The following is a 22,856-nucleotide window of genomic DNA, read 5'->3' as shown; positions in this document are numbered from 1 at the left end:
CGTGTGCGCAGGCGCACTTCCGGCTCTACCCCGCCGCTGCGGCCATTGTCCGGCCCCGGCGCAGCTCGGCCCGCTTTGGGCCGCCCCTGGCGCTTCAGGATTCCAAAGGACTGATCCTGCAGCGGGGGCGGGAGGAGCCGACCCGAGTCTTGGGTGGGCCTAAAGTCGCCAAATCCCAAGCTTCCAGGAGGCGGTGATTCCGAGCGCGCGTGTCCGGGTGGCACCTCCCACGGGTTTGACTCTGTGCACAAGGCCGCGCCCACCGTCCTGCGGGTGGGACTGGGCGTGGCCGGAGGAGGGTGTCGGGAAGGCGGCGAGCCTTTAATTTAGGGGAGGCTGGCTTAGGCGGGGCCCGCACACCTTCCTCTCTCTCGCACTTGGAGAGATAGCAGAGAGGCGGAGGCTGGTCCGGCCAGGCGGGGCACGGTGGGGTCGCCGCTTCCAGCCGGCTGAGTGGGCCCTCTCCTCTCTCCCCAGACCCAGTCTGGAAGCCTGGCCCAGCGACGCAGGAATGGCCCCGAGGCCTCCGACCGCCAGGCCCCAGGTGAGCAGCCGGTTCTTATCCCGGGGTATATTTGGAGCAGTCATTGTTCTCCGCTTGAGCGACTCCCCTTCTTGGGTCGGTCGCCACCTCGGAGCCTCCTAGCCGTACGAAACCGAGGTGTCTAGAGCAGAGAGAGCGGTCTTCCCCAAAGGGGGCTGCCCTGTGGGAAGGAGGGGACCGGGGCTGGATGCGCTAGTGGGAGGAGTTAAGAGTGGACGTAGCGGGAAGTGTCAGTGTCGATGAGAATCGTGAGTGTCAGGCCAGTTCCTGGAACTCTGACAATTAGGACCTAGACAGTGGAGTGACAGGATAGAAGACTGTAGAGGAGAAAGTGACTGTCAGTGAGTGAAGAAGAGGGGAGCTCCAGCTTCTGACCCAGGGGCCATAGAGAGACCTTAAGGGACCAAAGACGGCTGGTCTGGATTTGCCGAGGAAGAGGCTGGAGATGGGCCCTTCCTGGGCAGGGAAGGGAAAAAAAAAAAAAGGAGGACTTGTCTCATAGCTTTTCATGACCTTCTCTGCTTTAACGGAGGTATAATGCACATCCCCACATGTCCAGCCTTCAACTTCATTATGCCAATTCGTGAAACCATTTATGCTTGTGAAAGATGAGGCCTTTTCTAGAAGCATCTCAATTCTGAGGTTACCCACCGATTTACACAGTCTCTCAGTGAAAGTAAAACAAGGTCCAGATGGTATTTTAACCCACTCTTTCTTTACAATTAAGGAAGAATCACAGATCCTAGTTGCTAGGGTGTGAGACAAAGCAGTAGAGATAAAAATACCAGTGTTCTTTAAACGAAGTTTACAGTAAGTTAAACGCAGCATGTATTGCCTTTATATTTTTCACTTCTTGTTATATGTTTTTGTTTTACAGGGATGAGCCTTAAGAAGTGAGACAGTAACAGTACTAGAACAAAGCAGTTATTTGGTTTGAGGAAAGCCAGAGCAAACCACTGTCATTAGCACTTTTCCATTATAAGTGTTTTGCTTAATAGGTTGTGAGAACTAGGATGACTTAACACACTTAAGAGGACGATGATCCTTTTTGAATGTGTCTGTGGGAGGGAGGGGGTGCCTTTTTGATAGTGAAAGTGGATCCGTGTTCTGAGCAGTGAATTTTAGGGACCGCCTTAAACTTCACTTTTGAAGCTGTGTTCCTTAAGCACTGTAGTTCGGTTATATTCTCATGGGATGACCTGACAGTCCACTTGGGTTACCTAACTCAGGCTGCAGATGATGGCTAGGAACGGAGGACGGAACAGAACACTCCCTATAAATGGGGCTTTTTAGGCAGAAATTTCCCTTTGTTGCTGGTTTCCTTTCTCTGAGCATGACCCTCAGAGGAATGCAGAAGATGGGTAGATGAGTCGTGTGACTGCTTATTCAGGAAGTTAATGTAGTGGAGGAAGACAGCCGCATGCAGAAGGATAGCACGAGATAGATGGTGGCGAGTGTGGCTGCAGAGACCCAGGGGCTGCTGTGAATGCTGAGGGAGAGGGAGTTCAGCCTGTGGGAGAGGGAGTTCAGCCTGTGGGAGAGAGTCAGTGAAAATTTTGCCTTTGAATAGGAGCAGGAGTCGAAGCAGGTGAAAAACAAAGGGGTTGGAGTAGAGTTGATTGTGTGTCAGGGAAGTTGAAAGGCAAGATGCCGAGACACCTATACAGGAAGCCATTGTCCTATGTGGCAGTGGGTGGGGGCTGCAGATGATGGGTAGATAAGGATACTAGGAAGTATGGACGTCTTTTTTTTTTTAACCACACCCACAGCAAGTGGAAGTTCCCAGCCCAGGGATTGAACCCGTGCTGCTTTCACAGAGCTTATATCCTAGAAGGAGGAGACAGAAGAAGTCCTAAGTTAGGAAATTGTATCATGTAAGAGAAGGTAACAGCACCTCAGGAAAAGGATAAAAGAGAAAGATAAGGAGGATTGAGTAGGAAAGTGGGGGCTCATGGTAGGAGTGCAGTTGAAATAGGATGGTCAGGTAAGCCTTATCCTTGTTGAGAGGGTGTCATCTGAGCAGACCTGGAGAAGGTGCAGGAGTTAATGCACAGGTCTGGGGAAGGGTGCTCTGGGCAGAGGGAACATCGGGGTGTGTGTCTAATGTGTTCCAGGAGCTGCAAGGAGGCTATTATAGCTTGAGCCAATGTTTTTTGAGCAGGGAACTGTACAGTTTCTTAATTTTAAAGATTGCTGTGAATGAACTGCAGGAGCAAGAGTTTGAAAGTTGGGTCTCCGGTGGGTAAGACTTTCTCCCAGGGTTCAGCTAACAAGAGAAGTGGCCACATGGTGGGAGGGGAATGGGAGCAGTGATGTGCTGGGTGGGTTACCTGGAAAATCCTTGGGGCCTGAGGATCATTAGTAACTGTATCTATGCAAACACTCTGCATTCTTTTCTTATAATTGTACTAGGTTTTTAGTTAGAATTTTTAAAAAAGGTGTTTGCCATTCGCAAAGTTGAAGCCACCAGAAAAGTAAAAAATGGAGTTTTATAGGAAAAAGCTGCTCATGGAGACCAGGGTTCTGGGTGTTCTGTCTTGAAGGGGAGGAAATGCAGAGAACCCAGGGCCTGGTCTCTCTTGACTCTAGATCCCAAGAGAACTCTATGCTTTGGTCATCAGCATGAATAGACCCAGCAAAGGCTGGCTCAGAAGATCCTTCGGGGAGGCCAAGTCACTTGCTGAACCAGGTCAGGATGTTTGTGCTCAGGGATGTTCAAGCTCCCTCTGCCCAAAGGGCCCCTTTCTTCACCTCTTTCTGAGCTGACTGATGCTGGTTTTTAAGCTTCAGCCCAAAGCCTTCTTCCCCACGGGCAGGTCCTTTGATTCTCCTGGGCATTCCTGTTATGCTAATATGTCATATGGAGTGGTGTCGTTACCCATCCTTCTCTGTACTGGGCTTTTGGCTTTTTTTTAGGGCAAAACAGTACACAGTGAGTGAGTGTCACATGAATGATCATTCGTAACCACATAACCCCGAGCAGTGATTTTATACATCCTGCATTTTCTACTCCTCACATAGCAAAGATGTAATTTTTTCCAGTTATAGCGATGTGTATTTTCTTTTTCTTTCTTTCTTTTTTTTTTTTTTTTTTTTTTGCTTTTTAGGGCCTCACCTACGGCATATGGAGCCTCCCAGTTTAGAGGTCAAATTGGAGCTACGACTGCCAACCTATGCCACAGCCACAGCAGCCTGGGATCCAAGCCATGTCTGCAACCTGTACCACAGCTCACAGTAACGCTGCATCCTTAACCCACTGAGCAAGGCCAGGGATCCAACCCGAAACCTCATGGTTACTAGTTGGATTCTTTTCCACTGTGCTACAATGGGAACTCCTGTGATGCATGTTTTCTGATAAAACAGTTGCATGGAAGTTCCCACTGTGGCACAACGGGATGGATGGCTTCTTGAGAGCACTGGGACATAGGTTAGATCCCTTGGCCCAGCACAGTGCATTAAGGATCCAGCTGTGGTATAGACAGCAGCTGCTGCTTGGATCTGATTCCTGACCCGGGAACTCCATATGCCACAGGGTAGTCAAAAAAGAAAAAAAAGAGAAAAAAAAAAAAACGAAAAACAGTTGCATGAAGCAATGTGACGTTCAACTTAATGGTTTTAGGAAATTTTAAAGACAATGTTAGGATGTAAAAACATGTTCCTGTAAGACCTATTTCAAAAATAGGATTATTGGACTTCCTTGGTGGCTCAGCAGGTTAAATATTCAATGTTGTCACTGCTGTGGTGTAGGTGCGATGACTGGCCTGGGGACTTCCACATGTAGCCAAAAAAATGTGTGTGTACATGTCTATATGTAAAATATACTTTTGTTAAGGTATATTTTTATTAAGGTATGTGAGAGTATATATAATACAGATTTTTTAGTGGAAAAAAGTAATTTATGATCCCTCTTCTTTAGCACTTTTATATCTCTTTCTTTTTTTTTTTTTTTTTTTGGTCTTTTCTAGGGCCGCTCCTGCGGCATATGGAGTTTCCCAGGCTAGGGGTCGAATCAGAGCTGTAGCCACCGGCCTACGCCAGAGCCACAGCAACACGGGATCCAAGCCACGTCTGCAACCTACACCACAGCTCACGGCAACGCCGGATCCTTAACCCACTGAGCAAGGGCAGGGATCAAACCCACAACCTCATGGTTCCTAGTCGGATTTGTTAACCACTGTGCCATAAGGGGAACTCCATGTTTATATTTCTTTTAATGAATTTCTTTCTTTTCTCCCTAAGCATGTTTTTGCCCTGAACATTTTCAATATAGCATTTATTTTTTATTTTTTAAAATGATTTTTATTTTTTCCATTATAGCTGGTTTACAGTGTTGTATCAGTTTTCTACTGCACAGCAAGGTGACCCAGTCACACAGACATGTATGGATTCTTTTTTCTCACATCATCATGCTCCATCATAAGTGACTAGATATAGTGTCCAGTGCTATACAGCAGGATCTCATTGCCTATGCATTCCAAAGGCAAGAGTTTGCATCTATTAACCCCAAGTTTCCAGTCCATCCCACTCCCTCCCCTTCCCTCTTGGTAACCTCAAGTCTGTTCTCCAAGTCCATGAGTTTGTTTTCTGTGGATAGGTTCATTTGTGCAATATATTAGATTCCAGATATAAGTGATATCATATGGTATTTGTCTTTCTCTTTCTGACTTACTTCACTTAGTATGAGAGTGTCTAGTTCTATCCGTGTTGCTGCAAATGGTATTATTTTGTTCTAATTATAACATTTTAATTTTCATACAGTTTTTATGAGGATTTTTCTTTTTTAAAATATCACTTTTAATGGCTCTGTTATATTGCTTTGTATGATATGCCAAAATTTATTTAACTGTTTCTCATAGGACATTTATGTTGGTTCTGAAGTTTCTGCTATTACAAATAATCCTGGGTAAAATCCCATTGGTTACAATAGGCAATTTTTTTTTAATTCTTTTAATCTGTGTTAAGTGAAACAATCCTCAGAGCAGGAGAGAGAGAGATCTTGGCAGGTTTTGGTGCCATACTTATCCTAATTTGTAGAAACATTCAGATTGCTTTTCATCTTTTTCTGCCTTTTCAAAGAATTTACCTATAAAATATTTAGATCCAGAATTTTTATAGAGAGGAAGATTCGGGAACAGTTTTCTCTGTTTCTTCCTCAATTATTAAGTTTCTTCTTTTTCTGTGTGTTAAAATTGGTGGTTTAGGGAGTTCCTGTAGTGGCTCAGCAGTATCAAACCTCACCTTTGAGGATGAGGGTTCCCTCCCTGTCCTCGATCTGTGGGTTAAGGATCTGGCTTTGCTGTAGCTGTGGTGTAAGCCTCCTAGCCTGGGAACTCCATATGCCACAGTGTGGCACTAAAAAGACAAAAAAAAAAAAAATGGTGATTTAGGATTTTAAAATTATCCTCTTCACTAAGATAGTTCACTTTCTTTCTTTTTTATTTTGTTGGCCACGCCCACAGCTCGCAGAAGTTCCTCAGCCAGGGATTGAACCTGTACCACAGCAGTGACAACACCAAGTCCTTAACTGCTAGGCCACCAGGAAACTCCAGGTCTTTCACATTTCTTAACACAGTGCTGGATATTTTACTGGTTTATTGCCATATCTTTAAATTGGTGGGGGTTTTGTTGTTGTTGTTGTTGTTGTTGCTGGTTTTTTTTTTTTTTTTTTTTTTTTTTTTCTTCTTAGGGATGCACCTGTGGCATGTGGAAGTTGCCAGGCTAGGAGTCAAATTGGAGCTATAGCTGCTGGTCCAAGCCACAGCCACAGCAACACGGGATCCAATCCTGTCTGTGACCTACACCACAGCTCATGGCAATGCTGGATCCTTTAACCCACTGAGCAAGGCCAGGGATGGAACCCACTTTCTCATGGATACTAGTCAGGTTCATTACTGCTGAGCCACAATGGGAACTCCCTAAATTGATTCTTTTTTAATTTCTTCTTTTGCTGCATTTGTCAGAGGTTTTTCTGTTGGGCCAGTATTTAAATGGAGCCAGCTTTTAGATTTGGCTATTACTGATAACTTTTTTCCATTTGTCCAAGAATATAATTCACTAATACACAATTTTTTAAAAAAAATCCTCAAAACGACTCCTTGTTTTTCTTCAGTAAGAATTACCCAGCTCTCTTCATTCACTCAGCAGACATTTTTGGAATGTCTGCTCTGTGCCAGGTGGTGGTTCTTTTTGTGTGTGTATATGAATTTTTTTTAATTAAAATATAGTTGATTTACAGTGTTGGGCCAATTTGTGCTGTGCAGCAAAGTGACTCAGTCATACATGTATTTACTTTTCTTATGTTGTCTTCCGTCATGGTCTGTCCTAAGAGATTGGATACAGTTCCTTGTGCTATATAGTAGAACCTCATTGTTTATCCATTGTAAATGCAATAGTTTGCATCTACCAAACCCAAACTCTGAGACCATCCCACTCCCTCCCTCCTCCCCCTTGGCAACTACAAACAAGTCTGTTCTGTGTGTAGATTTCTGTTTTGTAGATAGATTCATTTGTGCCATTTTTTTTTTTTTTTTTTTTTTTTGTCTTTTTGCTATTTCTTGGGCTGCTCCCGCGGCATATGGAGGTTCCCAGGCTAGGGGTCTAATCGGAGCCGTAGCTGCCAGCCTACGCCAGAGCCACAGCAACTCGGGATCCGAGCCGCGTCTGCAACCTACACCACAGCTCACGGCAACGCCAGATCGTTAACCCACTGAGCAAGGGCAGGGACCGAACCCGCAATCCCATGGTTCCTAGTCGGATTCGTTAACCACTGCACCACAACGGGAACTCCTGTGCCATATTTTATATTCCACATATAAGTGGTATCATATGGTATTTGTCTTTCTGACCTCACTTGGTATGATAATCTGTAGGTGCATCTGTTGCTGCGTGGGTGGTGGTTCTTAACCATGGTCACACTTCAGAACCCATCTGGAGAAGACACTTGCTTCCTGTGGGATCACAGTAAGGCTTCAGTGAGAAAATTTAGTGAGAGGGTGTTTCGCCTGCGTTCAATGCTCAGTAAATGTTGGTTGTTGCTTTTTTATACTGAATCATCTGAGGGGCTTTTAAATATTGCTTGGTAGGGCCCTTCATGCATGGACAATTCACTTCCAACATGCTTGATTTTGGAATACTGAAATGAAAAGGAGTTTGAGAAATTGTTGAGAGAGAAAAATGTGAAAATGTAGCTACGGTTATGCAGTGGACATATGGACCAAATACTGAAGCTGGCAGGGGGAAGATGAGGAATCTGGAAAGGCCTCCGAAGGCAAGGGACCATTGAACTGGTTCTGAAAGGATAACTTGTAGAGCTGAGGGTAGAGAGTACATGATAGTCCGAATAGGATGTACAAAGGCGAGGGGACATGAAGTAGAATGATGTGACCCAGGCAGAGTCCACTTGGTGGAATCATGGAGTGGGTGACAGGAGACAGAATTTAAGAGAAAGGTGATTGTCACCTCGAGAGAGTAGCCTAAGGTGGAGATTTAGAACAATGCTGACCAAAACAAACATAAGCTACATGTATAATTTTAAATTTTCTAGTAGCCACAATATAGAAAGAAGCAGGTGAAATTAATTTTGGTAATACATACGATTTACCCCAATATAGCCAAAATCTTATCATTTCTATAGAAGTCAATATTTTACAGTTATTAATGAGGTGTTTTACATTTTTTTTTTTTTTGTAACTGAGTCTTTGAAATCCAGTATTTGATAGTTACTGCACATCCTGAATTGGACTGGCCACATCACCAGTGCTCAGTAGCCACATGTGTCTAGCATAAATCTACAGTGTTATTGCCTGGCCTCATGGCACTGTTGGCAAGGGAGGATTTGAGTTGGGTTGAAAGAAGGGAAGGGCCTGAATATAGGCAATATTTTTGAGGGTTTTGGTAACTCTAGGGCATAAAGGAAAAATGAAGAGTCAAGGGCCAGGGCCAGGTTTATGGTTGAGATACTGTAGATGATGCTTTAGCCTGAATAGGGCATCGGTGTATGTATGTGAGGGCTAACAGTAGTCGTGTTACTTCTGTCTGTACTCAGTTGTGAGAGTCACTTTAACTCTGATATCAGGGAATACCGAGTACTTGAGTGAAAATGCTGTACTGTATTCCAGTAAGTTTAATGTGCTCTAATTGGATAAACTTACATGGTCTTAGAGAGGGTAGTTTTTATATTATAATTGTGTCTAATATAAATGATTAAATATTATATTTGATAGTTATATTAAATATAATGTTTTATAGTATAAATGAAGTATTTTAAAATATGTAATGTAAATAATTTGGTTATTTTTTACACAGTAGCTGCCAGTCTCTGGTTTTCAGCTTTGCAAAGTTTCAAAACTACAGAGTTTCTTGAGTTATGCTTTTAGAGGATTTCACCTGCAGGGTTGGTACATGGTAGAATTGGAGAATCATGTCTCTTTATATTTGTACATGTGCTTTCTGGACATGCTCTTCACCTGTTATTAAAACTCGTACTTCTTCAGTTCATGCTATAGATGAGAAGATTGGATTCCAGGAGGTCTCTGATTTATCCAAGGATACTATATACTTACCAGTTGTGGAGCTTTTTAGGGGCCATGGAATTGAGTCTTCTCTTAGTATGTGCTGCTTCCAGTTCTTTGCTTTGGGCTGCATCATTTGGCCAAGGTCTTCTTTATGTCAGCATGAGGAAGGGGAACATTTTGATAGTAATTGTTAAATTTTTTTTTGCTTTTTTAGGGCTGCACGTGCAGCACATGAATGTTCCCAGGCTAGGGGTCGAAATGGATCTACAGCCGCTGGCCTGTGCCACAGCCACAGCAATGCCAGATCCAAGCCAAGTCTGTGACCTACACTGTAGCCCATGGCAACATCTGATCTTTAACCCACTGAGTGAGGCCAGGGTTCAAATCCGTGTCCTCATGGATACTAGTCAGATTTGTTAGCACTGAGCCATGATGGGAACTCCCCTTGGAGGCATTTTAAGTGAGGAAATGATTCGATCTGAAAGGTTTTAACAGGATCAGCCTAGTTGTTACATGGAAAGCAGACTTGGGAGGGGACATGAGTGGAAAAGGAGAGACAGGGTAGGAGACTGTAGTAGTGGTCTAGGTAAGAGATGATAGTGGCATGGACTCAGATGAGGGCAGTAAGAATAGGGGAAAGTGGGAGGAAACTAAAGGTTTGTATGCATGATCAAATTTGTGTTTTAGGATGGAACTAGAGACTCTCATACTAAGTGAAGTAAGTCAAAAGAAGAAAGACAGGAGTTACTGTCATGGCTCAGTGGTTAACGACTAGGAACCATGGGGTTGCGGGTTCAATCCCTAGCCTTGCTCGGTGGGTTAAGAATCAGGCATTGCCTTGAGCTGTGGTGTAGGTCGCAGACTCCGCTCGGATCCCACATTGCTGCTGTGGCTGTGGCGTAGGCCAGTGGCTCTAGCTCCAATTGGACCCCTAGTCTGGGAACCTCCATATGCTGTGGAAGCGGCCCTAGAAAAGGCAAAAAGACAAAAGACAAAAAAAGACAGACAAATACTGATGATATCACTTATATCTGGAATCTCATATACAGCCGAAATGTACCTATCTGCAGAAAAGAAACTCATGGACCTAGAGAATAGACTTGTTGGTGGTGGGCGGCGACTGGGAGTTTGGGGTTAGTAAATGTAAGCTGTAGCATTTGGAGTGGAAAAGCAGTGAGATCCTGCTCTATAGCACAGCAAACTATATCTAATCACTTGTGATGGAATATGATGGAGGATAATGTGGAAAAAGAATGTATAAATGTATAACTGGGTCATTGGTGTACGGCAGAAATTGACAGAACATTGTGAATCAACTATAATAAAAAATTTTTTTAAAAACCCAACAAATTTGTGTTTTAGAGAAGTGACTCCAATAGCATATAGAAAAGAGGTGGTGGGAACATGAGTAGGAGAACAGAGGCCAATTGTCCTGCCAGGGCAAGAAATGATGAGTGGCCTGGACTAGACATTTGTTTACTGATCAGCACATTCCTTACCATTAGTTCAACCTATTTGGGGAAGCAGAATAAGGTCAGGAAGTCTTGTGTTAAATACAGGGAACCATTTAAGCAAAGGAATCCAGGTTGGCTGCTGAGTCTGTTTCTAAACCAAGGGGCCATATGTTTAGAGGACAGAGTAGGTAATAGAAATGTGTTACTTCTCACAATCTCACTTAAAATGTCTGCCTTGGTCCAAACCTTTCACCTGCTGGCCATGCACATCCCAAGTCCAGCTTTCTCTAGCTTATCAGTCCCTGGACTAGATTCCCACTTTGTCTTTTCCCATCCAAATGGTACTTACCTCTTAAGGCCCAGTGCATAGCCAGCCTTGAAGCTTCTCTCAGTTTTCCCTGATCAGAAGGCTTGTAGCACCTCACTTTCCTATGTATTGTCTCATATCATGCTCTAATAAATAACACAGTTTAAAATAAACAAACCAAGGACTGCAGTGTTTTCCATTTGCATTTTTATTCTGCCATGGTGCATGTGGTAAAGCCAGGCCCCTGGCAAATATCTAGTTATCTAGTGTCTTTTTTTTCTTTAATCTAGTGTCATTTTGCCTGGCACAGACAGATCCCAGACATCTGAAAGAAAAATCTGCCATGTTTCCACCCTTCACTGTTCTTATGGGGACATGGTCACAGCGTTGAGCAGGACTATGATATGGAGGAGCCACTGTTGTGTATGGATGTGGTCCTGCACCTCACTCCATAGGAGATGGGGCCATGCCCCTTTTCTCTAAAATTCAGGTCTTAGCCATCTCCTTAAGGCTCAACTCAGTCAGGAAATAGATATTTAGTGTTGGTCAAGTACTCACCAGACATTGGTGTGTTAGAGTTAAAAAAAAAAAAAAAAAAGTACAGTCCCTGCCCTCATTTGTGCTCACCTGGGAATGCTCAACTAGGAAAATAAGCATTAAATAGATTATTAGGCCTGCTTGAATAGTTGTGGTTGTGCAGAGTGACTTAAAGCACATAATATGGGGATTGACCCTCCATTGGGGGATCATAGGACCTCATGGAAAATCTGCTAACCTAGCCCTCAGGTATGAAGTGGAGTTAGCAAGGGAGAGAATAATGCGAGAGTAGGGAGGGAGCCATACCCTCTAAGCACATGGGGAGAAGGGCATGGAATAAGATAGAAACCTCCATGTAACTTGTCCTCACTGCTCCAGTGAACTCATGGCTCTGCTTTCAGTGTATTTTCATATAAATTATCTTCACATACTTTATTATGTACTTCTAAAAAATTGTTATTGGAGACAGTTGACTTACGGTGTCATTAGTTTCAGGTGTACAGCAAAGTAAACCAGTTAAACATATCCATGTATCCATTCCTTTTCAGATTCTCTTCTCATATAGGTCACTACAGAGTATTGAGTAGAGTTTCCTGTGCCATACAGTGTCCTTGTTAGTCATCCATTCCATGTATGATAATGTGTATATGTCAGTCCCAACCTCCCATTTTATACCCCCACCTCCCCAGTATTATGTACTTCTTCAGGTAGAAATCTAACCATGACCAAAGGAGGTATTTCAAGTCCGGCATGGTGTTAAGTCCCATGACTGAATGAGGCCTGAAAAGGCAAGACAGAAACCCTGTGAGCATCAGAACGGACAGTTTGGAGGCATGGGGGTCCTCAGCCAGACTAGTTTCAGCAGGTGGTGAGGAAGAAGTGATTGGAGTGGAGTAAAGCAGAAAAAGATCTTTGACCTAGCAGTTCTAGTTCTAGCTAGCTGACTATAGAAATTCTAGCATATTTGCACAAATAAGATGTATTGCAATAATGTTTGTAGTAGCAAAGTATTGAAACTAATCCAAATATCTATTAACATGAACTGGTCCATTTATTCATTCACCACATTTTTTTAAAGCATCCACTGTGTGCTGGATATCATTCTAAGCACTCTGAAGAAGATAGATAAAGTCCCTGTTTTCATGGAACTTGCAGTCAGGGAGACAGAAAAGCTAACAAGAAATATCAAAGCACAAGCATCTAATCTGAATCTGCTTCGTTCCTGAGTTCAGATGGCAGGAATTTGGACAGCAAGAGATATTTGTGCTAGGAGGAAAATTAAGCATTATAATATGATGCACAGTAAATTAGAAGGACGTGGTAAGAACACTTTTCTGAGGTGGCAGTACTGGACATGAGACCTCAATGATTAATAACTGATTACCAACCATGTAGTGATCCCAAGGCCCAGGGAGGGAATAAACGTGATATATTCAAGGATCAGTCAGCATAGCCAGAGCCCTTTGAGTGTTGGAGAAGTTTTAATCTTGTTCTTTTATTTATTTATTTGTTGTCTTTTAGGGCCACACCAGTGGCATATGGAGGTTCCCAGGCTAGGGGTCGAATCTGAGCTGCATCTGCGACCTACACCACAGCCCATGGCAACGCCAGATCCTTAACCCACTGAGCAAGGCCAGGAATCGAATCCGCATCCTCATGGATGCTAGTTGTGTTTGTTGACCACTGAGCCACAATGGGAACTCCTGAATCTTGTTCTTAGTGCTGTGGGATGCTCTGAGGTTTGGCAGTGGGTATGTTATGGTACAACTGCGCTGTGGCATGCTGTGAAGCAGTGGAAAGGAATAGGTGAGATTACATACAGCACTATGGGAAGAGCTCCAAGATACATAGTTAAATATAAAAAGCAAGTTGTAGAGCAATGTATATGGTAGTTCACAAAGAAAGGTTGTTTATATGAGTGTGTGTAAAACATGGAAAGGAACTGTTAAGTGTGTATATCGTACTGTTAACAATGGTTATTTGGAGGGAGTTTAGTGGGATTGATGATGGGAATAAAAGAGGGTTGTCACTTTTTATTCCCTGCCGTATTTGGATTTTGTAACAAAGAAGGTGCTCGGAGCATGAGGAATTAGTTACTGTATAAAAAGGCTTGGCTTTGAAGGGAAACAAGAAGAGAGCTTAGTAGGGATCGTGGGACGTATTGTCTATCATGACTTTCCTGCCTGCAATGTTAGATTCTTTAGGAAATTATGTAACACCTAGTGTGTTTAACCCAACATTGCCCCCTCAGGATATCAGACATGTGATTACCATTTCTGATAGACCCTACAGTAGGTTACCAGTTATCACCATGGGAACATCTGTGGGGTTGATCCCTACTTGAGCAGAAATGTGATCCTACAGGAATCAGTGACATTTAAGGATGTGGCTGTGAACTTCACCCAGGAGGAATGGCACCACGTGGATCCTGCTCAGAGGCGTTTGTACAGGGATGTGATGCTGGAGAACTATAGCCACTTGGTTTCTGTTGGTAAGAACCACATCTCATTGTCTTCTCATTGGTGGGGCTTTACTTTCCCAGTTGCTAGGATTGTGGGGCTCGTGGTTTGGGTGACCATAGTCAAGGTGTTCAGGGTCAGCTTGCTCATCTTTTTGGTACCCAGCTTTATGGATTTCTGAGCCACTCTTTAGGTAAAAGGTCTTTCTTCTGCAGAATGGGAGTAGGTCCTTTGATTGCATGACTCTTCAAATTGCACCTTTTTTTCCCCTTCAGAGCTCCTGAGGATCAAGGCCTAGTACTGAGTTGTAGAGGGTTCTTTGTCCACTTGCACAAACAACCAAATCTTGTGTATTTACCCATGAGCAGGATATCAAGTCTCCAAGCCAGAAGTGATCTTCAAATTGGAGCAAGGAGAAGAGCCATGGATAGCCGAGGGAGAAATCCAAAGACCTTTCTGTCCAGGTAAATAAGTGAGACTCAAGCATGTAGGAATCACTGCAGACAGTGGCACAGCTGAGGGAGAGGGAAGCACCTTCAGGTTGCTGCCTTGGGAGCTCCTAGGCCTGTAGAAGAGGCTGCACCATCTCCTGGATGACACTTACATACATCTCCCTTCTCCGATAGGGTGTTTCTGCTGCTGGTAGGTCTTGGAGGAAGAGGTACCCCTTGTTTTCCTTCCAAAAGTAGCCCTTTGTTATACACTTAGAATACCATCTCTCCCTATCCTATAACCCACTTGCTGGATTATTTTCTCTTCTGATGTCTTTCATTGTTTAAAGATCTTTCTTCTCATTCAGATGTTAATTGAACTTCCATGTCTCCTCCTTGCTTTGTCTTGCTGCTTTCACTGTCAGATGCCCCACACTTGTAGGAAATACCCACAGCCTTCATTCTCACTTCATAACTTGCTTCCAGACTTCTTTCCTTGACTGTGCTCCTGTACCACCTGTCTGGGCAGCAACACCGTCTTCCTTCCATCCTGCGCTCTCACTGATTTGATTCATTTTCTTCCCCTACAGTTCCTGGAGTATCATCCTCTCCTGGTTTTTCTATTTGTTGAATGCTTCTTGGCTTTATCTTGGGCTTCTCTTGCTTTTCCCTCAAAGTGAATCTACCTTAAGGAGCCTGCCTTCTGGTGGCTTCTTTCTTTCTGTGTCACCTCCTTATAAAAGGTTGTCTACCTGCCTTCTGGTAGTCCCAGCTCTTCATTCTGTGCTGTAAACTAAGAATTGTCCTTACTTACACCCAGGTCACTTGTTTTCCTTCTCATAGGACTCCTCCACTTAGAAGTCCCACACAGTTCTTATTAAAGGTGTAAAATCTAAATCAGTCATCTTGCATCCCCAGTCAAAACATTTTGCAACTTTACCCATTACCCATTTCTCCCCTTGCCTGTGAAAAGTTACTGACTTTCCAATCTCTCAAGCTAGACACCCATAGTCAGTCTAGTCTTTTTCCTTCAAGCTAGGCTATTTTCCTCCTTTGAGAAGTATCTTGGAATTTCCTGCCTGTTAACTTGGACTGGCCACATCCTAAACCAAAACCCAGATTTAGATTACTATAATTCCCAGTTGAAACTTCTCACTCTATCTTATCTTTTTGTAATCCATATTGGATTTTTTTTGCCTTTTAGAGCCTCATTCACGGCATAAGGAGTTTCCCAGGCTAGGTGTCCAGTCAGAGCTGCAGCTGCTGGCCACAGCCACAGCCATGTGGGATCCGAGCTTCATCTGTGACCTACACCACAGATCATGGCAACACCAGATTTTTAACCCACTGAACGAGGCCAGGGATTGAACCCTCAACCTTACAGTTCCTAGTTGGATTCGCTTCTGCTGAGCCACAATGGGAACTCCAGTTTGGTTTTTTTTTTAATTTTTAATTTTTAAAAATTTTTTGGCTACAGCTTGCAGAGGCTTGATGTGGAATATCAGTTCTTAGACCAGAAGTCGAACCTGGCCTGCTGTGCTGAAAGTGCCAAGATGTAACCCCTAGACACCAGGGAACTCCCAATATTGGATTTTAAATTTTTTATTATTTTTAATTTTTTTAACTTTTTATTTTTCTATTCTAATTTATTTTGCTTTTTAGGGCCGCACCCTTGACCTATGGAAGTTCTCAGGCTAAGGGTCAAATTGGAGCTACGGCTGCTGGCCACAACCAGAGCATCTTGGGATCCAAGCGACATCTGCAACCGGCACTACAGCTCATAGCAATGCCAGATTCCCCTGCCCTCTGAGTGAGGCAAGGGATTGAACCCGCACCCTCATGGATACTGGTCAGATTTGTTTCTGCTGCACCACAATGGGAACTCCAATATCGGATTTTTTAAATCATAGTTCTATTGAGATATAATTCACATACCATAAAATTTACTCTTTTAAAGTGCACAGTTCACTTGTTTTGGATATTTACAGAGTTGTGTAGCCATCACCACTATTGAATTACAGAATGTGTTCAGCACCCCAAAAAGAAGTCCTGTACCCACTAGCTGTCACCTTGCATTTCCCATCCCTCCCAGTTCTTGGCAACCATTAATCTACTTTTCATCTCTATGGATTTGCCAATTCTGGATATTTTCTATAAATGGAATCATAATATGGAGCTCTTTGCGACTGGCTTCTTTGTAATGTTTCTGATTCATGTAGCATGTATCAGAATTTCATTCCTTCGTATTGCTGAGTAATATTCTATGGTATGGATATATCATACTTGTTTATTCATCACTTGATGGACCATATTGGATTTTAATACTTTAGCTTCATAAACCACCCACCTCTGAAAGAACCTTGCTATAACTCCTTGTACCTCATTGTGGCAAGCAGAATGATTTTCCTTGATTTAGAGGTCCCTATTATACCCTCCAATATTATCTTTTATTGCTGTTTAAAAAAAAAAAAAAAAAAGCTCCACTTAGGTTGAACTTCTTTTTGATGTTTTCTGTAAGTAGCATACACTTTCTCTCATTAGATAATATTTATGCCTATTCAAAGCCATCTATTCTTTAAGTTCAAGATCTGTCCAATCCATAAAACCTATATACAGTATACTAATATATTAACCTTTCTTCCCTGATCACCAGATACCATTTATGTCATCTCTACCACACAAATTCAGATTTGATAATATACTATCTGATAGGTTTGGGGATTTTTTTAGTCATCAAAGAATTGAGTCTCATTTTTATTCTTAGATTTTTAAGCTCTTGGAGAGTCTGTTTATTATATTTCTATGTATTTTCTGTCTGTGTTACAGAACATATAGAAGGCAGTCAGAAATTACTTAATTATTATGAAATCTGGCTTGGGAGAGAACTTTCTCATTCATTCATTGCAACATGCATTTTCTTAAATGTCCCATTGAGAAGTATTCTAAAAGTTAATATAAAGCATTTTTATCCTCAGGAGTTTAGAATTGAGTCTTGTTCCAGGGTAAGGAATTTGGGAGTTTAAGACCCCTTAGTTGCTTTTTTTTTTTTTTTTCCCCTCCTAAGTGAAAAATTTCAAACATATGAGGAATTGAAAAAATTATACAGTGAAGACCACCTTGATTCTATTTATAGTTAATATCATTATATTTGCTTTACCATGTATCTTTCTTTTTGTCCATCTGTTGTCTTACTTTTGATGCATTTTTACAGTGACTTGCAGACATGAGTGCATTTCACCCCCACATACTTCAGCATGTATGTCATTGACTAGAGTTCAGTATTTTTTTATAATTCTTTTTTTCTTTCTTTTTAGCAAATTTTACTTTACAATGAAATTACACCTCTTATATATACCATCCAGTTGATTTTGACAAATGTATTCTCCCATCTAACCCAAACTCCTGTTGATATGGAACATTTCCATCACTCTAGAAACCTCCTTCCCCTTAGTTTTTAAGGGTGACCATTCTTAGAATCTAGACACTAATTAAATTTCCGCTGTTAGTATTCAGAGTTAAAGAGAGGTTTAGAGATCAATTTTTAGGCAGACTAAAATAAATCATTTTTCAGAGTTCCCATCATGACTCAGTGGTTAATGAATCCGACTAGGAACCATGAGGTTGTGGGTTTGATCCCTGGCCCCACTCAGTGGGTTAAGGATCCAGCATTGCCATGAGCTGTGGTGTAGGTCACAGACACAGCCCAGATCCTGCATTGCTGTGGCTGTGGCATAGGCCGGCAGCAACAGCTCCAATTAGACCCCTAGCCTGGGAACTTCCATATGCCATGGGTGCAGCCCTAAAAAGACAAAAGACGAAAATAAATAAATAAATAAATAAATAAATAAAATTATTTTTGGTTAGGAGAGGTGATTAATGTAGAATTAGAACTCAAATAGACTAACACAGTTCCAGTTGTTGTAAAGGCGAGGATGATTTGCCTCTTGAAATATTACTTTTTTTCAGCTTGGGAAGTATAGCCCTTGATCTTCAAGTATGTCAAAGAACTATTTCAGTTATAATCACTGGCTGCAGATTTTTCTCTGCAGGGTTTGAAGATTTGAAGCCTCAGAGGTGACTTTAATATGAAATGGATGTATTAGGAAGATAGATTCTGTGGCAGTTTGTAAAATGGACAGGAGACATGGAGAGCAGATAGGATTCTGCAAGACGGACTCTGATTCTGTTCCATTTGTATCTATGCCTAACTCTGTCATGCCCACCTCTTCCCTTATTCCCTAACAAGCCCTCCAATGTGGGCTTCCTCATTCTGGACTTACCCTTCACTCTGGATCTGCAGTCTGCACTGTCACCTCTCTCCACTCTTCCTTTCTCCATTTTGGGTCTTCTCCTCAAGCTACAGGACTAATGTCAAAACAGAGTGATGTATAATTTATCTCTTTCACTTCCTCATTCCTACTGTAGCAGTTTGTTTCAACAGGAAGGAAAAGGGGACTTTTGCACTTTGGATTTCTTTCAGACTGGAAGACCAGGCCTGAAGCCAAATCTTCAAATCTGCGGCAGAACATATCTGAAGTATTCCCTAGCACAGACGATCTCTCACATGCCACATTAGAAGATGCTTGGGATGTTAGTGGCCAGTTAGAGAGACACCAGGAAAACTGCAAGAGACATCTGGGGCCAGATGCATCCACCCCGAAGAAAATAATCACACCAGAAGAAACTTGTGAGCAAAATAAATTTAGCGAAAACTCTAGGTTTAACACAAACCTGGTTATACAACTGAACATTCCTCCAAGGCCTAGTGAATGTGATTCGCTTGGGAGCAATTTGGGACATAATTCAGACTTAATCAATCAGAACAATGTCCTTGCAAAAAAGAAACCTTATAAATGTAATAAATGTAGAAAAGCCTTTATTCACAGGTCGTCACTTACTAAACATGAGAAAACTCATAAAGGAGATGGATCTTTCCCCAATGGTACAGATCAGGGAATTTATCCTGGAAAGAAACACCATGAATGTACTGACTGTGGGAAAACCTTTCTCTGGAAGACACAACTTACTGAGCATCAGAGAATTCACACTGGGGAGAAACCCTTTGAATGTAATGTGTGTGGGAAGGCCTTCAGGCATAGCTCATCCCTTGGTCAGCATGAGAATGCTCATACTGGAGAGAAACCTTATCAGTGTAGTCTCTGTGGGAAAGCCTTCCAGCGCAGCTCCTCCCTTGTTCAACACCAGAGAATTCACACTGGAGAGAAACCCTATCGATGTAATTTGTGTGGGAGGTCTTTTAGGCATGGCACATCCCTCACCCAGCACGAGGTCACACATAGTGGAGAGAAACCCTTCCAGTGTAAGGAATGTGGGAAAGCCTTTAGTCGATGTTCCTCCCTTGTCCAGCATGAGAGGACTCATACAGGAGAGAAACCTTTTGAATGTAGCATATGTGGGAGGGCTTTTGGTCAGAGCCCATCCCTTTATAAACATATGAGAATTCATAAGAGAGGCAAACCTTACCAAAGCAATAACTATGGCATAGATTTCAAGCACACCTCATTACTTACTCAAGATGAAAGCACTCTCACTGAGGTGAAATCCTATCATTGCAATGACTGTGGGGAAGACTTCAGTCACATCACAGACTTTTCTGACCATCAGAGGAGTCACACTGGAGAGAACCCCTATGATTGTGAGCAGGCCTTTAGTCAACAATCCATTTCTTATCCTGGAGAGAAACCCTATCAATGTAATGTATGTGGGAAAGCTTTCAAAAGGAGTACGAGTTTCATAGAGCATCACAGAATTCATACTGGAGAAAAACCCTATGAATGTAATGAATGTGGAGAAGCCTTCAGTCGACGTTCATCACTGACTCAACATGAGAGGACCCACACTGGAGAGAAACCCTATGAATGTATTGACTGTGGGAAAGCCTTTAGTCAGAGTTCATCCCTCATTCAGCATGAGAGAACTCATACTGGAGAAAAACCCTATGAATGTAATGAATGTGGACGAGCCTTCCGAAAGAAAACCAATCTGCATGATCATCAAAGAATCCATACTGGAGAAAAACCCTATACTTGTAAGGAATGTGGGAAAAACTTCAGCCGGAGCTCAGCTCTTACGAAACATCAGAGAATTCATACACGAAATAAACTCTAGGAACCCTGACATTAAGGAATGTCCTGAAAGCTTTAGGTAAAATGCTGTTCTTATTCAGTATCCATGGATTCTTACTGGAGAGGAAGCTTGAGAATGTAATGAAGTTTTGTGTGTGTGTGTGTGTGTGTGTGTGTGTGTGTGTGTACACGTTGTGTGTAGAGAAATTCTGCTAGGAGCCTATTGGTTTTTTTAATAAAAGCCACATACTCAGATTGGATTACAGGTGTGTGTAAAAACAAGCATCAGATATAACCTGTTAGAAATGATATGCCTATATATTGGACTTTGAAAAGTTTTTGAATATATATATGCAGGAGATCACCAACTTTCAACAGTTTAACTTATAATTTTCACTGTTTACAACCTTCTTAATAAATAAGACTCCTGCAGCAGTGACCAAAACTGATTTTTAAATTGTTCGACAACTGCATTCAGCTGCAGCTCTTACATTAAATTTATCACAGAATCCAATTCCACCTTCAGGAATTCACGATTCCGAGAACTAGATCAGCTGGTCCAACCACTTCATTGTACAGATGAAGAAACTGCAAGCCAAAGATGTGAAGTGGTTAGCACAGCATGATACAGTTTCTGAAGGCAAGTCTGTGTGAAAAATGCAGATCTCCTGGATCTTTGTTCCCCAGTCTTTCCACTGAAAAGATATTTTGGAATTCAGAGCTTTAAAATAAGTTTTAAAATAAATCATATGCACAAATATTTAATGAGCACTCAGGAGCTGGATACTTTGGGAGTTCATAAAAGCATAAGAGGCAGCAAGATGTATGCAAATTTCATACTTATTTAAAGTTGGAAGCTTACAAACCAAAATGTTAACAGAAATTGTAAATAGTTTAACTACTAATGACTTTTTTTCTTTTCCCAAGTGTCATACTTCAGTTAACATATGTCAGTTTCATAGAATTATTGTCTTCCTACTGTGCTTTTCATGATCCTTCCATGAAAAAGCACTGCCCTAAGCTTCCTATATTGGATCAATGGGATGATAACACAGAACTAAGAGAAAAAAGATGATGCCCCAAATTAATTTTACTGTAGAAAAGTGTATATTCAATTATCCACTGCCATAACATTTGCCTCTAAAACAGTTTAGAGAATCAGCATGTAATGAATCACTTTGTATGTCAAGGAAATTTTCACAATTAAAAAATTAACTTTTTTAGCTCTGTGGTGCTTTTCCATCAGTAGAACATGAAGTAAATGTCAGCATCCCACTCTAATCTTTAATATCCCCTGGTGCCTCCCATGGGCTATCCTAATGGAATGTCCAGAATCCACTGGTTCATTGGCACCAGTATTGACAGTAAATTTGGAACCAACTGTGGACATTGACCCTGCATGAAAGAGCCTCTGCACCCTCTAAGATCAGCACATTTTCCCACCCTAATGATGAATCATGGGGAGTGATATGTAGTGGTGTTGATGGTGAACCTTTCCTATTGGCTTCTTTGCATGCAGCCTAGCAAGATCCATAATCTTTGTCTCATCCTGGACAGCATGAGACGGCTCCCAAACATCCTTCATAATTCTCTGCAGGAAAAAATTTGCTGGGGCCCAAAATGTGGCATGTATAGCCCAATGAGTTTATCACATGTGGAGCAAGATGGGATATTCTATAGCTGATCTGCCCTTCAAGACTTTAACCCTTCAAAATACCTTCTGATGTTCCATAGGTAGCATACACATAATGCCAAGACCATGCTTGTGTTGCCTGATACATAGTTGACAATGGGTAATTCTACTCTAAATCTCCCCTACCAATTGGCTAGGATGCCTATCAGGAACTCATTTTGGTGCTCATTTTTTGGGGATCCCCATACTGGACTGTTTTCAAGAAGGCATGAATTGTAACCAACTGAGTGCTACCCGACTGTTAAAGTTTATAAAGGCTTAGTTCTGGAAGAACTAAAGGAGACCACTGGTTTGTGTGTGGAGTCTGGCCTAAATCCAACCAATCTCTGGATCTCAGCACATCTTTGCTGGCAGGAGGGAGCCCAGGATGCATGTATGGCTGATTGAGCAGAGGATTCTCTAGTCCCAGCAACCATGCACCATGCACTTATGAAGACTCAGATTTCTAGGCCATATGAAATACACCCTTGTAACATCATTGTATTATTTCAATAAATAGCCTCTTTTGTCAAATGGGAGTCAGTTTGACTTTCTCAGTTTCAGAACTTGGCTAAGATTAAAGAGTGGCGCATCAAGGAAGACGAATTAACTGCTAAACTCATCGCAGCCAGGTGAGTCAATAATAGCTACCGTTTATTGAATGCTTACTACAACTCTCCTTTCTAGGTCTTGTGGAGTCTCTCGTCTGCTCAGCTTCCCCTGCCCCCTTTTCCTCTCTTGTAACAGTCCCTGTGGTACTGATCACAGGGACACAGTCAGGACATCCTGGGGCTCAGTGATAGTTCAGGACAAACATTTGCCTATGAGCAAGTGGTTACCTTTGACACAGTTT

The 22,856-nt window shown here is 42.2% G+C and overlaps 1 protein-coding gene across 5 annotated transcripts; it reads left to right on the top strand.

Moving 5' to 3' along the window:
- On the top strand, positions 10–22,537 carry ZFP90 (ZFP90 zinc finger protein). 5 transcript variants are annotated; one of them, XM_021093885.1, is made up of 5 exons: positions 10–273; positions 478–544; positions 13,720–13,846; positions 14,183–14,278; positions 18,726–22,537. In XM_021093885.1, exons 2-5 carry the CDS (start codon positions 512–514, stop codon positions 20,372–20,374), a joined length of 1,905 nt encoding a protein of 634 aa, XP_020949544.1. In that variant the 5' UTR covers positions 10–273; positions 478–511; the 3' UTR covers positions 20,375–22,537. The 5 variants fall into 5 exon arrangements, with proteins under 5 accessions (XP_020949544.1, XP_020949543.1, XP_020949545.1 ...); XM_021093884.1 differs by having other exon boundaries at positions 53–153; positions 18,687–22,537; XM_021093886.1 differs by having other exon boundaries at positions 107–233.

The sequence above is a fragment of the Sus scrofa genome, chromosome 6, assembly GCF_000003025.6.
Source record: "Sus scrofa isolate TJ Tabasco breed Duroc chromosome 6, Sscrofa11.1, whole genome shotgun sequence".
NCBI classification, from domain to species: Eukaryota; Metazoa; Chordata; class Mammalia; order Artiodactyla; family Suidae; genus Sus; species Sus scrofa.
Note: the sequence above shows the minus strand (reverse complement) of the source record. Positions and strands in the feature narration are given on the sequence as shown.

What these genes read in the sequence shown, in the direction of transcription:
- ZFP90 (XM_021093884.1), top strand. Translation starts at nt 512, where the DNA reads ATGGCCCCGAGGCCTCCGACCGCCAGGCCCCAG. An exon ending in TAGCCACTTGGTTTCTGTTG is followed by an intron (nt 13,847 to 14,182) that starts GTAAGAACCACA and finishes ACCCATGAGCAG; the next exon opens with GATATCAAGTCTCCAAGCCA. An exon ending in CCAAAGACCTTTCTGTCCAG is followed by an intron (nt 14,279 to 18,686) that starts GTAAATAAGTGA and finishes TTGTTTCAACAG; the next exon opens with GAAGGAAAAGGGGACTTTTG.